This window comes from Mastigoproctus giganteus, chromosome 7 (genome assembly GCF_048544385.1).
Source record: "Mastigoproctus giganteus isolate SK-2022 chromosome 7, ASM4854438v1, whole genome shotgun sequence".
In the NCBI taxonomy this organism is placed as follows: Eukaryota; Metazoa; Arthropoda; class Arachnida; order Uropygi; family Thelyphonidae; genus Mastigoproctus; species Mastigoproctus giganteus.
The window spans coordinates 91,091,048-91,108,262 of record NC_143581.1 but is presented as its reverse complement, the minus strand read 5'-3'; the positions used below and the strand labels follow the sequence as shown (position 1 = coordinate 91,108,262).

At 35.5% G+C, this 17,215-nt stretch overlaps 1 protein-coding gene across 1 annotated transcript in view; it reads left to right on the top strand.

Annotated features, from left to right (window-relative positions):
- The window catches only part of LOC150083068 (aconitate hydratase, mitochondrial-like), a 305,010-nt gene that overhangs the window by 244,574 nt on the left and 43,221 nt on the right, over window positions 1-17,215 (top strand). Inside the window, exons 16-17 of the mRNA XM_090377767.1 lie at window positions 598-782; window positions 7,965-8,170. Of these exons, the coding sequence (XP_090233893.1) occupies window positions 598-782; window positions 7,965-8,170 (391 nt within the window). The remainder of the gene's footprint in view (window positions 1-597; window positions 783-7,964; window positions 8,171-17,215) is intronic.

Below are 17,215 nucleotides of genomic sequence, written 5' to 3'. Positions count from 1 at the left end.
GCCACCTGAATAATTAAATTCATCTGTAAATTGCGTGTGTTCCCTGGTCGATTTGCCTATTTTGCTGGACGAAAACCCAAGTTACCGGGGGGGGGGGGACCTTGCTATCTATGCCTGAGTCCGACTAACTCAGCCACATAGTGAAAGTCGAGCTCAACGCTTGCATGGCTGTACACACAGTGGGGTGACTCTCTAGAAGGTGAACTAAAACGCTGTTTTAGTTCACTTTCCGTGCAGGCCGTATAAAAATTAATCACAGGCTGAATCTGGCCCGTGGGCCATAGGTTGGACACCACTGTTCTAGAAGCATCATAAATATGCATTTCAGATCTGCTGTCATTATGTTTCACTTTTCAGTAAACATAATATAAATTACATTTTCCATAAATGTAAGGGATTTTCACTGCTTATATGTTTATTGCAAAAAATTATATTTTGTCATAAACTAAGCAAGTAAGCTCCCATGAATCTCATCCAGGTTTCTGATATAAAATAGAATAATATAAAAATACAAATATTATTTGTTTTAAACATAACACAACATCATTCTTCACTTTTTTTTTTTTTTTTTTACTAATATTAATTTATATATTTCAGGCAAGATATAAAGAAAGGAGAGAAAAATACAATTGTAACATCTTATAATCGTAATTTTACTGGTCGTAATGATGCAAATCCAGAAACTCATGCATTTGTTACTTCTCCAGAATTAGTAACTGCTTTATCTATTGCAGGACGGTTAGACTTTAATCCTTTAACTGATGAACTGACTGGAGCAAAAGGTATTCTAATGTATATGTGTGAATTAGTCTCTTGCAATCATAGTTTTATATGTATTCTGATGATTTAGTTAAGTTCATCAGAAACAAAGCATTTCTGCTACATTCTTTTCTTTTCTTTATCTTAAAAATTTATAAAGGTCATTTATTTGAAAATTTTGCCAGTGTATTATTTAATAAACCGTTTCAATTAGTTTTTAAATGTAAAGAGGTCAAACACTGGAAATGAAAATGAGATTGGCATTAATTCTTACAGTTAATTTTGTATTTGTCTTCTAGCAATGGTGCTTCTAATGACTGAGAATGAAAAGTTTGTTCAAAGTTTGACACCCTAAAAAGCTATTAATGATTAAAACTATTAATAATTATTAACTGTGGAGCTTTCAGTCAGATGTTCCTTGCAACATTTTACCAGTACTAACATTGAGTCAACTCATTTTGGTTTATGTAAATGCCTGATAAAACATTGCTTTTCTCTGTGCTTCCTAAAATGAACAAGGACAGCTTCCTGTCCTTGTTCATTTTATGACTCTGTTGCTTTCCATTCTATCCTTTACTGCAACATTTCTTAATAATTTTAAACACAGACCTATATCATGAAATTTTTCACTACCTATCTACAACTTTAAAATATTTTTAATGGGCAACCTTTATAACATTAGAGGTATTCTACCCATATCCCATATAGGCCAGAATATAAACGGAGCCTTACAAATCATTTGTTTTTTGGAAATGAATTTTTTTCTAAAATTAAAATGAGAAAAATTTAAGTTTTTGATTAAACACTCTTGTATGACAAAAACTTGCTACTAAATACGTATATCTGAGAAGTATTTTAACCAAGCAACTAAAATAAACAAAAGTGGAAACAAATGGAACTACAAAAACAAATTAACAGACAAGAGTTGGAACTCACCCAGATAAGCAAAGTGACATGAATCCTGCAATAATTAGCATTAGTAAAGGCAAATGATACAAGAAAGCAAGCTTATATAACATCAGCCAGAAAAAAAAAAAAAAAAAAAAAAACCTTCTCATTTCGCCCGTCCACTTGCTCCAAATGTTTGTCTTGTTCTGCTTTGAATTTATTTAAGCTATCAACTTCTACAATGGCAGATGGAAGTTTCTTCCAGCAATCAACCACCCTCTGGCTAAAGGCAAACTTCCGCAATTCTATCCTACAACTGTCTTTACTCAATTTGAATTTATGCCCTCTCAGGCAATTATTCCAAGCAACAGGAAGAATCCTATCAGCACTGAGCATGCTCATTGGCTGATGCACTGAGCAAGGCTTTAAACACCTGAATCAGATCACCTTGCAGGTGCCTAGTCTCCAGACACTGTAATTTGCAAAACTTAAGCCTTTCTTTGTAAGAGCAACCCTTTGTTCCATTAACTAATCTTGTTGCCCTTCTCTGTACTCATTCCAGCAGCTCTACATTCTTCTTAAAATGAGGCCTCCAGACCTGTATACAGTACTCAAGGTGTGCCTGACAAGTGACTAATACAAGGGGATAATCGCCTCCTTATCCCTGCTAGAAAAATTCCTGTATATCATTGACAAGGCACCATAAGCTACTCTTGCAGACTATCTCTGCACTGCTCAGAAAACTTCATATCTGCCTGCACAATTACCCCTGGTCCTTTTCATTCTGTACCACTGTCAGTGTAGTACCACACAGCTGATATGTTACTCTGGGGTTACTGCTTCCCATATGCAGTATTTTCCATTTATCAATGTTAAACTTCAGTTGCCACCTCTCAGCACTGTTGCAGCAGTGTACTGTCATTGGTGTCCTTAACAACCCTGCCAACCTTCGTATCGTCTGCAAACTTGGACTTTAAACTTGATATATACCATCATCAACATCATTTATAAATAAAGAAAACAACAATGGACCCAACACTGAACCCTGGGGGAATTCACTAATAACATTAGTCCACGAAGAGCAGTGTCCATTGATTACCACTCTCTATCTTCTCCCACTCAATCATCCCTTTATCCATAGCAGCAATTTGCCTCCAATGCCATACTGCTCCATTTTGTGGAGCAGCCTTCCATGTGCAACGGTAAAAAAACCTTTCTAAGGTCCAAATATATGATATACAAATTATTCCCTGCATCCATTTCCTTTGTGACCACATCATAGTATCCAATCAAATTGATCAGTCAAGACTTTCCCTTAACAAACCCATGCTGTTTATGAGTTATAACTGAAGTCTTGTCTAGATGATCCTGTAGTGCTTCTTTAACCAGTGACTCCATTAATTTCCCTGGAATATAAGTTAAACTAACAGGTGTGTAATTACTTGTGTCGCCCTTTGATCCTCCTTTCTGAATTGGGGTCACATTTGCACATTTCCAGTCCATGGGTACCTCCCCTTTCACCTCTTCCAGCAATTACTGTCCAAGGAAGCTCTCATAATTATGGCTAAGGGATTTGCTTACTTCCTTTGCTGCTTCCTTTAATATAACTGGATAGTCCCATCCACCTCAGATGCCTTTTTTATGTGTATCTTCAACAATTTCTCCTCTACTTTTCTCTCAGTTATTACAAAATCATCTAGTTCACTGCCAGAGTTTAATTCACCTCTGGCATTCCCCTCCCTTAATAACTCATGTGTCAATGTAGATGCAAAATACTCATTTAGTCTGTTAACTACCTTAGCAGGATCATCAACAGTTGAACCATCGATATCACGTGGACCAATCATTCATCCCCTTCCTTCTAGAGTTTACATAAGTAAAGAAATTATTTACTTATGTAAATTAACTTATTTACATAAGTAAATAAGTTAATTTATATGTATCCCATGCATTTTTCTTCTCTGCCATATGTCTCATTACTTCATCGGACATCCATTTAGGCCTAAACCTTGAACAGTATTTCTAAGTTGTAAAGCCTAGTAGCTTCCAAGATAAATTCTTTGAATACTTCCCATTTTGAATTTGCTGTTGGTAACATCATCAGTTGGTCCCACCATATAGAATTTAAATGCTGTCTCAGACCACCGTAGTCGCCTTTACGAAAGCAAAAACCCTTCCCTTTATCCCTGATGGTAGTTACCACTTTGAGTAAATCCCACTTCAGCACACTGTGATCACTACCACTTAGTGGTTCCTTTAACTGCAGATTCTTGATGCATGAAGAATCACTACTGTTAATCAGATCAAGAGTATTACACCCTCTAGTTGCCTCCCAAACATGCTGATGTAGAAAACAATCATTCAATAAATCCACAAAAGCCTTGCTAGTGTGTGTGTGACCAACCCACAAATTGCGGTCAATATCTGGGAAATTAAAATCTCCCATTATAAGACTCTCTGATTTACTGGCCCACTCTATTTCCCTGTACAGTTCCTTATTATACTCATCAGAGTCATTAGGCCTATAATACATTCGTACTCTCAATTTTGATCTCCCAATGCTTATGTCACACCAAACTGACTCGACACTTCACTGTCCAGCGATGTTGACTGGCTTCACTTTCTAGGATTTTATGTTTCTTAACTAATAGCATAACCCCTCCTCCCTTCCTATCCTGCCTATCTTTCCTGTACACATTGTACTCCCCAAATTCCAGTTCTGCATTCCTTATATCTGTGTGACACCTCTGATATCCCAACAATATCTGCCTTTGATGTTTTGAGCAATACCTCAAATTCATCAAATTTATTTACCAAACTCCTAGCATTGGTGTATATGCAAGTATACATGCACCTGTTCCTATTCTTGGCTACCCTAACACAACCCATGTGTTTACTTGTACCGCAATAACTCCCAGCAGTCTCTGAAATACCCTGCACCTTGTTTTCCAGGCTGCTGCTCATTCGAATAGAAGCAGTTCAAGAATCACTTTCACCTCTGCCAGCAGCTACTGTTAATCTATTAGTCCTTGTATCCCTCCCAAGTAGCAGTTTTCCGACCCACCTAACACTGCCTCGATAGCATCAGCTTTTTATGCATTTGGACTGGCACATTGGTTGCTGCAGCCTAATTTATTCCTACACAGTGCTGGGTAGTAGTTCTGATAATAAGGGACGGTTAACCCCATCACCTGGTAACAGTTGATGGTGGTTGTTTTCTAGCCTGCATATGAAAAGTAAGCTGAAACAGAAATATAATTTTTGCATTCCACTGTACAAAAGCTAAATAAAATTAGTAAAAATAATTTGTTACTGATATATAAAAAGGTAGCAGCAGTACTTAAAGTTCTAAAAACAAAAATTTGCTAATGCATGTCATAATTATAATTAACAATTTGATGAAATATTTTCAGTTCAGCAATATTTTAAAAAGCAGTTGCAGTTTTTGAAAATATTGCTCAGCTGTACTTATGGTTTTAATTATTCATGAGTGGTCATGTGCCAGCATTTTTTTTTTTTTTTTTTGTTGTTGGTGTGACATTAGTTCTGTTGTTGTTATTTGGTTTTTAGGTGCATTAGCAACTAAGGCCATATTTCTCCGGGGATATGCAGTGGTCATTCCCTGACCTTTCTGCATCCTCCGTATTTGGTGGTCACGGGCTCGAACCCTGGTCTAATCAAGAAGCGTGTGCTATTCACTGCTGCTCCTGCCCACCTGGCTACGGAGGCGCCTGCCATTTGTTCTCTGTTACTGATATGATTTCACCTATTAAGAAATTGAAAAAATCAATTTCTTAATAGGTGACATTTCTGAACACTCCATCATCCAGCCAAAAAATTCAAAATACTTGTTGAATTCAAAATTTGAATTCAACAAGGTTGAATTCAAAAGAGAATTTAGAAGGATGGTGATTTACCAAAGAGTTATTTGGTGTACTGATTAACACATGAATAAACTAGATGAATTTGCTAATTCATACGAAGTCTGTTTATTCATTTAACATGTTAAAAAAAAGGTCCTTAACTCAATTTTAACACCACTGAAGTATATTTACAATCTTTCCTTTCAATCTGGTAAATTCCTGTCTCAATTCAAAAAAGCAGTCATTGTTCCTGTTCCTAAGGGAGAACACTGCAACTTTATCAACAATTTTCGTCCAATAGCTTTACTCTCAGTTTTTGCAAAATTATTTGAAAAAATTCTTCACGGCAGACTCATGGGCTTCCTGGAAGTCAATCAGCTTATCCATCAACAACAGTATGCTTATCGTTCAAAAAGATCCACTGACCTGGCAATTGTTGACTTCTGCTCTAGGATCACGGACTGTCTTGAAAAGGGTCACTATGCAATAGCACTGTTTCTAGACCTATCAAAAGCTTTTGACTGCATAAATCATAAAATCCTACTCAACAAGCTCAACAATCTTGGCTTGAGAGGAAAAATTAACCTTCTCCTTGAAGACTACCTTACTGATAGGCCATTTGTCGTTAAAACAAACCAGTCTTTTTCAGACATTTCTTATTTCTCCAGGGGAGTACCTCAAGGCTCACTTCTTGGACCTATCCTATTTGTTCTTTACATTAATGAATTTCTCTCTCATCTTCACACCTAGTAGTGTATGCCGATGACATTTCCATTCTAATCACTGAAAAAGACCCTAACCAGCTTCAATGCAAGATCTCTGCCCTGCTCTCTGAAATGCCTAGTTGGCTACAAAAGAATCAGCTTATACTAAACCCAGAAAAATCCAAATATATGGTTTAGGACGAAAAATAAACCATTAAATATTGATTTATTTCTAAATAACATACAAAGGAAAACAACTCGAAAGGGTGAATGATACCAAGTTTCTAGGAATCTGGCTAGATGACAAGCTGAGTTGGGATAAACAAATGATCACCTTACGAAAGAATACTTCGTCACTAGCAGGAATACTTGCCCGAGCCTCTGCCTGGGTACCTCCTTCCCTTCTCAGACTAGTATTCCTTTCCTTGATACAACCTCACTTCACATATGGAATCATCTCATGGGGTACGACCAGTCAAGATAACCTTGCGAGAATCAATTCAATTGTCAATCGATGTGTTCGTTCAATTTTGGGCCTTTCCTGGTATGCATCGGTGACTTCGAGATATAAGGAAGCGAGACTCTTAAGCATCTGCCAACTGATACAAAAAGCTGAGGCGGTCTTTGTCTACAATGCTTTGAAAACACCAAACTTTCCTCCTCTCTTCAGATCCTTTTTTATAACAATAGAAGAAGAAGGAATAACATATAATTTAAGAAATTAAGCGAACCTGAAGGTTCTAGAAAAGCCATAGGTCAGAATAATATAAAATACAGAGGTGCAAAAACCTGGAATAATCTTCCTGAAAATATCAAAAATGCCATTTCACTAAACAGGTTCAAGAAGCTCCTAACTGAACTCATCACCAGGGATGTCTGATCTAAATCACTTTCCACTCAACTCCTGAACTTTCCACAATGCATACCAGTTTGGAAATTATGTAAATAAGTTGGAGGAATAGCTGTCAAAAACTTGTAACACTCTATGCAATTATTTCATAATTTTTTTTTTCTTTCATACTTGTTATTGTAACAGTACTCACAATGTAATTATAAGTACTGTTGTTAACCATGCGACATGTGTGGTTGGTTTACGAAGTCTCTGTAGTGGAATGTAGAAACATGTCCGATTCATGATGTATACGTTAAATAACACCTGTGTAATTTCAGGCCTGGTTTTATTGTTATCTTTTTCAAAGGGAACACCCCCTAAAAAGCCTCTGGCTTATGTGTTCTCCTTCCCTTCTTGCTGTTATCTCCCAACAATTGTAACACAAAATAGGGATAAAAATAAATTATCAAATATTCCATATAATGCTTTTCACTTGTCATATATATATATATATATATATTTAATACTGGGAGAATTTTTGAAAAGCCCTGCTATCAGCAGTATTTCTATAATTTTCAGGCACCATATAAAACACCCACTGTCAGGGTTGGGCCATCCCGAGGGTGCAGGGGGTGAACTGCACACGGGTGCCAACATTCAAGGGACACCTGAAACTTACATACACATATGAAGAAAATTTTAAAGGGGGGCATGCCAGATTTCAATTGGCACCCAGGCACCACATACCCTAGGAATGCCTGTGCCCACTAAACTTTTTTTTCTTTTTTTTTTTGTGTGGGAGATCTATTTTATAACAGTTCTAGTGAAAAATGCAGTTTCCCTCTTTCAGATGTAAGATTTTTAGATAATACTTGATTTCAAATTTTGTGTTCCATTTTATTATTTCTTTCTGTTTAGGAGAAAAATTTAAGCTGGATAGTCCATATGGGGATGAGTTACCAAATAAGGGATTTGATCCTGGTGAGGACACTTATCAACCACCTCCATCTGATGGATCTAGAATTACTGTAGATGTTGATCCTAACAGTCAGCGGTTGCAGCTTTTGAAACCATTTGACCGATGGGATGGAAAAGATCTCATTGACCTTACGGTCCTCATTAAGGTATGGTTTCTTTGTAAAACAGAGTGAGTTTCTCAGCTTAATATAATAGTTAACAAGTTAGGTTATAATTAAATTATAGCAAAGGCTTCATTTGTTCAGCACTCACCTCTTCTTAATTTGTTCAGCACTCAACTTAAACTGTGCCCAGAGAAAGGAGTGCCTCGCTCTTTCTTGTAGTTGTCATCTATAAATCTCATGTAAACGAAAAACTAAAAATATAGGGTCAGAAGCCAAGAGTCTGAACGGAAGACTTTCATGTTTAATACTTCAAGTGACATATTGACGTATTGTTAGAATGGTACCGGAACAATACGTCACTTGAAGTATTAAACACAAGACTACCAACTGGTCTTTCACCATATTAGGGGGGGGCGATAGTGGGTTCAGAAGTAATTGGGGGGCATTCAGGCGGTCTAGGGGTCGGTGGCTCCTTATCCGTATTTTTATCTCCCTGGGTCCAGTGGACCCAGTTCAAAGGTCAACTAATAAATTCTATAATTTTTACTTTATGAACACAGCTGAAATTCGCTATAGGTGAAGCCAGAACTGTTTTCTTCGATTTTCCCACTTCAATTTTCAAAACCTTCTATTGAATTTCACGCAAATGACAAAAATGTGACAACAAGTGTGTATTTTTTAGGCCTTTTTCTGTTATTTTTCTAAACCCACCCTAATTAGCCTAGGGCCTTTGAAACGCGACAACGCGAACTACTGTGAGTTGACAAAACAGTAGCAAAACAACTGTTTTTGAAAGGCAATCAGATCGTATTTTCTTTCTTCAACGTGCATTGCTCCTATGAACAGAAAATCAGGGAAATTCATCTGTTGGAAACGAGTAAAACTGGTGTAAAACTGATAACACTGCAATGCACATTTGATAAAAAAAAAGTTTGCTTTATTGTAATTGTTTTTAGTAAACAATATCGGAACAGCAGTTTCCTGGGTTTGATCTTCTAACGAAATTTTGAGAAAATATTTCTATTTTATAATTATTTTATAATTAAATATTTTATATTTAATAATGCTGTTCTGAGCTGCAATAAACAGATAAAAACCATGCTGAAAAATAGATTTTCTCCCCATCACTTCTCTTGCTTTGCTGTGGTTTTTGGTGAGCAATTTCACACAATCAAGTCGGTGACTGCTAAATGTGATGCGGTTTCTTGTATTCTCTCTCTATTTCGGGATCTCTGACCATGTGGTCACCCTGGAGTATAAACAGAAAATTTGTTAGTCGGAATGCTGCCCACCAATGGCACCAATTATCAACTCTTTTACTGTCCTTCTAATTTTCAATATGTGCAGATAATCGACTTGGGCAAAATTCGAAAGTGCTATTCAATTAGGAGCAAAAACCGTTTGCCCCAACATAACGAATTACTTTATGTACAATAAAGGATGCCTACTGATGATTTTACTGACTGGAAGGAAGTGTCCACAATAAAACGTCTGTACAAGGCGGTCACTCAAAGGAAAGTAACTGTAGTCATTTGTATTCAAGGACAAGCTATACGGCGATGTTTGAAATGTATAATGCAGTTCACTGGCTAATGTTTCCAGGGGGATCATTGTAAAATATTGTTCCGAAAACAATTACAATTACAGCAAAGAGGGTTTTTTATCGAATGCACACCAGACAAAAATCGGACTAATCTGAACTTAGACATCCTATGATCAAGCTGACTTATTAGAACTTTAATGTCTGTTGTGAAACTGAATGCAATAAAGAAATACTTTTGAATCCGCAATGAAACTGACTTACTAGAACTTCAGCATCTGTGATGAAAGTTACAGTTGTGGACCTTTGACAATCTCCTGGCCTTCCTCCCACCAAAAGAGTATTTTTATTTCTTTCTCTCTGTCTCTTTCCCTTAGGGTCGGACTAGAAAGGGTGAACTCCCTCCCCTAAAGGAGTTTTTTTCTCCCAAGTGAATGAAAGGGAGCAGAAATTTCAGGAAAATGAACCCCATTTTCCTTCATTCGGCAAACAGCAGCTCTGTCAGCACAAGAGAAGTGAAATTACATTTGAAGCTCAGAATGGAATTCAAGCAAGCAAACATATGACACTTTATGGCGAATTTTTCGGGTGTGTGTGTGATAATGAAAATTCAATTTTTCTCTCAAGTTTTTTGATGGTATCAAATGCATATAAAACAGTCTGGTACTCGTAGCATATATATATATATATATATTTTTTTTTTTTTTTTATTTTTTTTTTTTTTTTATTTTTTTTTTTTTCATTTGCACACCAGATAAGATGCATGCGAAGTTCCTTCGATATCAGTTTTCGAAGTTTATAACGCAGCTATGAATAGAAATATTTTCTTGAAAGTTCGTAAGAAGATCAAATATACATCCATGAAACTACTGTTCCGATTTAGTCCTCTAGAAACAATTACAATAAAGCGAATTTTTTTTTATGAAATGCGCATTGTAGTGATCTGGTTTTTTTTTTTTTTTCCTTCCATTTCCAGTATGGCTTCCAATAGATGAATTTTCTATATTTTTTGTTAGTAGATATAATACATACTGAAGAAAGGAAATGCGATATTTTTGCTTTTCAAAACCAATTTGTTGCAATTCTTTCGTACAACAATTATGAAAAGCAGTAAAAGCAAAATGTTGTGACAGAGCAACAATGCAAAATAGTGTTCACAAGTAATGATGCTCAACTGTTTGTTTTCCACGAAAATTATTTACAGTTTTATTTTCTCCTTAGATCACCTTAGTAACGCTAATGACATAAGCTTGACCAGTCAATTATATCTCCGCATCTGTTGATTCGTTTGAGACAGATTAGGCGCCAATTTTAAACTAATGCCGTAGCGTGTTTCACCTTCAAAGCTTCCAAGACCGTTTTGCCGACGTAATAATTTATAAATTGATATGCGATCGTACATTTTTGCTGTTTAGGAATAAGTTTCATTATTTTTTGTGTGCTTTGCCAACAATCATCAGTCGAAAGTGTGATAGATAAGTGGAGTCATACAAAGTGTAAATTAAATCTTTTATTTTGTGAATATTGTTGCAAATTTTATTACTTCATTATGTCTGAATCTAAGAAGAAATGTTGACAGTACAGTACTGAGTATTTGAAATATGGCTTTATTCAGTCTCCTACGAACCAATTATTACCTATGTGCTTGATTTGCCAAAAAGTATTTTCAAATGAAGCAGTGAAGCCTTCTAGGCTACAAGAGTATTTGACTAAAATGCATTCTGACGAAAATAATAAAGATTTGTCCTATTTTCAAGTACTAGAAGAAAAATATTTTAAACGTCCAACTATATCAAAACTTTTTGTCATCCACTAAACAAGATAATGACGGATTACAAGCTTCTTATAATATTTCATTATTAATCGCAAAAGTGGGAAAACCGGGAAAGTGGGAAATAAGTAATAAACACTGTGCAGCCAGCGTCAGATATCATCAGAAAAATTTCTTTGAGCAATAATTCAGTGCAAAGAAGAATCGGTAAAATGGCTGAAGACATTGAAAAATCATTGTGCGATTATTTGAAGACATGCCAATTTTCCATTCAACTCGATGAACCAACTCTCCCAAATAATGAAGCACTACTCTTATCATATGTACGATTCATAAAAGAAGAAAAAGTTTGTCAAGAATTATTATTTGCTAAAAATTTGGAGGCGGATACAAAGGGAGAATCTATATTTAATACCATGAATAAGTTTTTTCAAGAGAAAGACTTTCCTATTCGTAGTATTTTGTCTGCTGCTACTGATGGTGCTCCAGCAATGACAAGTCACCACAAGGGTTTCATAGCGCATTTGAAACAAGCAGCACCAAATGTACTCACTATACGTTGTGTTCTTCATCGTCAACTTCAATTTGGTTGCGAAGAATTTAAGTGAACGCCTGCATACGTCGCTCCATTACGTTATTAGAGCAGTCAACAAGATTAGAAGCAATTTATTGAGTGACAGATTGTTTAGCCAACTTTGTAGTGAAAATGATGAAGATTTAAATCGTTTGCTGCTTCACACAGAAGTTCATTGGCTTTCAAAAGGTATTTGTCTGAATCGATTTTACAATTTGTTTGATTCAGTACTAGAGTTCCTAGAAAACAGAGACGACGGATTGCGGGCCAACCTGATTACATCCAAAAATGACATCGCTTATTTGACAGTCCTCTATAAAATATTTAATGAAGTCAATCTACAATTACAAGGTGATGAATGGAATTTAATTAAAATAAAAAACGTTATTGCCGCTTTTGTGGGGAAACTTCTTCTGTTCAAGTGGAATCTAGGCCGAGGGGAATATGGCCACTTTTCAAATTTATCAGCACTGTCTCTCAAAAAGGAAGATTTACTTACATACTGCCAACACTTGGAGGTTCTCCATGCTGATTTTAATGAGCAATTCAAGGATATTGTAAACATGAATGTACCAAATTGGGTTCTAGATCCTTTCTCACATGTAAACACAGCAGGATCATCAAATTTAGAAGAGGAACTCATAGAACTCACAACAAATGAAGAACTAAAAATAAAATTCAAAAGTGGATACCAAGAGTTCTGGCTTCAGAAATCAATACCAACACTGTACCCTGGATTATGGGAAATAGTGCAGAAATTTTTAATTGCATTTCCATCTTCTTATTTGGATGAGTGTGGGTTTAGTGCTGTAGCAAATTTACTATCTAAGAAAAGGAACCTATTGCATATAACTGAGCGTAGCGATTTACGACTGTTTTTAACGAAAGTTGAACCCGATATTAACAAACTTTTAAAAATGCATCAGGCTCATCCTTCACATTAATTTGTTATTTTTTATTTGTATTTTTACTTTGTAAGTTCGAAATAAACAATTTTCTAATACATTTGATGGTGTTTTAATTATTACAATAAGATTCTTACTAATGTAATACAATCTCCTAATATGTATTCCGAATTTTCATATTTAAACCATTGTATGAAACTTCATTAATTTGTTATTTTTGATTTGTATTTTTACTTTATAAGTTCGAAATAAACAATTTTTTAATATATTTGATGGTGTTTTAATTATTACAATAAGATTCTTACTAATGCATTTACAATATATATGTATTCTGAATTTTCATATTTAAACCATTGTATGAAACTGTGCATAATGTTATTCGAGCATACACTTTACAATCTTTACATATTGGCTGTTTCATCAAAATCGGAATAGCAATAACTGTGTTCAAGATGAAGCACATATTGGCCACTACTTTTTCAATAATTTAACGGCATAAACAGTAATGTGTCATTAGTTGCTATTTACGTTGAAAATATCAAACGCCTTGAACGCGGAAAACTGTTACAATGGGGGCATTACAAAATTTATGTCTTGCAAAGTGGGCGGTGGCCCGAAAAAGTTTGGGAACCTATAGTTCAGTGTGACGCACCACGGGAACTAGAATTGCTATATAAACCTTACATTCATGTATACCACTTAGCCAACTGATGATGAATATATTGAAAGTCTTCCGTTTAGGCTCTTGGTTTCTGATCCTACATTTTTAGTTTTTCGTTTACATGAGATTTATAGATGACAACCAGAGGAAAGAGCGGTGCACTCCTTCTTCCTCTGGGCATTCTTTTAGTTAATAATGCAGTTAAACCTTTACCTCTTCTTTTGAACTTCAATACGAAAACACGGATTAAGCCTTTGCTGTAAATTAATTATGAGTAAATAGACAGAACTTTAAGTTTTAACTATAAAATTTTTTAACTGTCAAGTTACGTTATGAATGCATTGTTGCATTTCATGCACATTTGATTATAGAAAAAATGTATTTTGGAAGTTAAAAACTTCTATACCATACTCAAACATTTATCAAGGCTGCACTTTGTGGTGTTCACAGTTGGCAGTGGGACAGGGCTTATTATAAATACTTCTTAAGGGGAGGCGGGTACAGGGAAAATATATTAACCTGTTGCCATGAAATTTGGTACATGGTTTCTTAAAAATATTCTAAATAAGTATAAGTCCTGAAAATTTTAAAAGATTTTATTGCTGTTACAAATTTATAGCACTATATTTGGGGGGGGGGAGAATTGGGGGCTGGGAAATCAGAATTGGGCCTAAAACTTCTGGTGGGGATCTGAAAAATATATACAGGAAATTTGATGTCAATCAGACTTCTCAATAATGTCCAAACAACCAAAATATACTTTTAGTGAGGTGTGTGTGTGTGAGTGAGAGCAGCCGTGTGGTGATGAGGTCTGTTTGTAATGCCTGTATACACTGCTTCAGTCTATCACTGCATTCATGCAGTGATAGATTGAGCATGCATATTGGTGACGTATTGCTGATCTGTTACTTTATTTTTTATGTTATTTACTTTTTGTTACTGTTCCTATTCATGCTTGATGGTATGCTTTCAGTTATATATGGATAGCTCAAGATAGGAATGGGGATATAAAAATGCTGGAATTTCTATTTGTCTGATTTTAATGAAATTTGATTTGGCTCAATAAAACTTTCTAAAAGATGCAACAGACATATGGACGGACAGAGAACATTCCTAGAAACACTAATTTACTAATTCTTGAATTATCAGCATAATACAAAGTCAGCCTAGTATAACATTATACTAGGAAAGTAAAAATGAGAGAAAGAAAAATGTCATTGACCTAAGTGAATTTTGGGGGGGGGGTCATATTTTTATTCATTATGTGACTACCTTTTTTATGTTTGTTTAATGCCTGAACGTTCTGGCATCATTGATAACAGTGAGATGTCTAATTGACTTGACTTGTATATAGTTTTTACCATAATTTATATTTTTGTATTGGACAAGGTGTCCATAAACTTTCTTTACAAAACTAAAATTTTATTGTGTGAATAGGGTACATGATACAAACCTGAAATCATGTTCTAATTTTAATTTTAGTACCTTTACTTACTCTGCAGCTTTCCCATCTGTGATCCAGTTTCTCTCCCATATTTGGCATAACATATCCCTGTCAATGTGGCCGATTGCATCACAAAAGCATTGTTGCAACAAGAAACAACATGTCTTCCAAGCTTTTAATCAGGGATTTGACTAAACTTTGCTGTAATTTATGAAGGTTGAAATGATACCCTGGTCCAGTTGCTGGATTTTTGATGCAGTGTTCTTTGGTAGACGAAGGAGATGCAGAACTTGTTTGCTAATAAGTGACTGTAGGGCAGTTGTCAGGCAGAAGAATAGCTTTTTGTTTGAGCTTTTTCTGATGTGAATTTTTCCCCCCAAAAAGAAATTCTTCATGAAACTTCCTTGTAACACATGGGCAGAGTTATTATTGACACAATGAAAACATCTTGGATTTGCAAACTTACAATGCAGAGGGGTTTTCATTTCTGATCACCAGTTTTATTCATATCGAACAGCATGGTTACTCTTTCCTCAGTCTTTTTGAATTCTTTGCTTTTAAATTATCATTGTTCCATCAGTAACATTTTGTAAAATAAGCCATTCTCGTCACAATTATAAAAGTGTGATAAGGTGTCTAAGGCTCTGAGAGGTGAAAGCAAAAATGAATAAGATTGGAATTTTCACAATTATACAGTCAAAGCTCTATGTAACGACCTTCCAGGATAATTAGAAAAACAGTTATATTGGAAGGATGTTATATCGATAGTTCATCAAATCCCCAACAAAACAAGTAAAAGCTTGAATATTTAATGTAATTATACTAATACAACAATGTATATAATCCTATTTATAATATGTACTACAGTATGAAATTAATAGAGGAAGAAGTATGCAAAACTTTGCACGTTGCATCATTGAAGGTAGTAAATTCTGCCTGGTTGGCAATCAATTTTTCATCAGCTTCATTCCATGCTTAAACACATAAATATGAATTTTGCTTTCAAGGTAAAAGGTAAAGTGCAGCCATTATCAACCCACTGCAGGATGGAAGCCTCCTCAACAATTCATGCTGAGGGAAATGGACCATAATCTGCCACGCTGGTCCAGTGCGGGTTGGCAGAACGACCGTATTAAACAGTCAGGGGCTTGAACCCCGGTCTACTCAAAGAGTGTGTGCTACTACACTCCCGCTCCTGACCACTCGGCTACGGAGACCTTGGCACAATTTTATTTAATAGCATTCTTCGGTAGCTTTTCTTAAAAAATTAGATTACATCTTGATCAAGTGGCCGAGGAATTGGCATCACATTTGTCGTCACAATTTACTTGATAACGAGGAGTGCTGTTATCCACATACAGCAAATTTTTCTATTCTTCTTGCTCATTCTGGATTCTAAGTCTCTGATCCATTCTTTGTAGATTTGTGATATCACCAATGCCCTTTGGTTTGCTCGATACATGAAATGTTTTCAAATCTTTAAAGCATTGAGGGCTTCTGGGCTTTCCAAATGATTAAAGGAGGAAGCTTCTCTATACCAGTCATGTTTGCTGCTAGGAGAACAGTAATCTGTTGTTGGCCTTCTTTTTCCAGCAGTATATTTCTCGCCTTTAAGTGTTTCATTCAGTAGCAATTAAAAAAAAAGAGTCCAGTTTCATCAGCATTGAAGATGTCATTGTGGTCGTATGCAGCAAAACATTTTTTTTAATGATTTTTCTTCCATTTCTTTGTAGCATCACTATCCACAGCCATACTTTCACCACACACTTTTTTGAAAGATAGGCCATGATGAGTCTTAAATTTCTGGAATCATCCATCTGAACTTTTAAATTCTTCAATATCCATTTGATGCACAAATGATTCAGCCTTGGCTTTTAAAAGGTTACCATCTACAGGAACTTTTTTTGCATGCATCATCATTAGCCATTCCTAATTAACCTCTTCAAGATCCTGATACTTTGCCTTTCATGCTTGAATTCTACCTGGTGTAGCAGCAGATTTTTGTATACTTTCAATTTTTTTCTGATCTTTCAGAATAGTGAACAGAGTACTGTTAGGAATGCAGAACTGTTTGGCAATGTCAGTCTTAGAAAGCACACCATTATGTACAGCTTGCAAAATCCTAATTTTCTCAATTGGCAAAATTATTCGCTTTCTTGGAGCCATACTAATAAATATACACTGTAACTGAC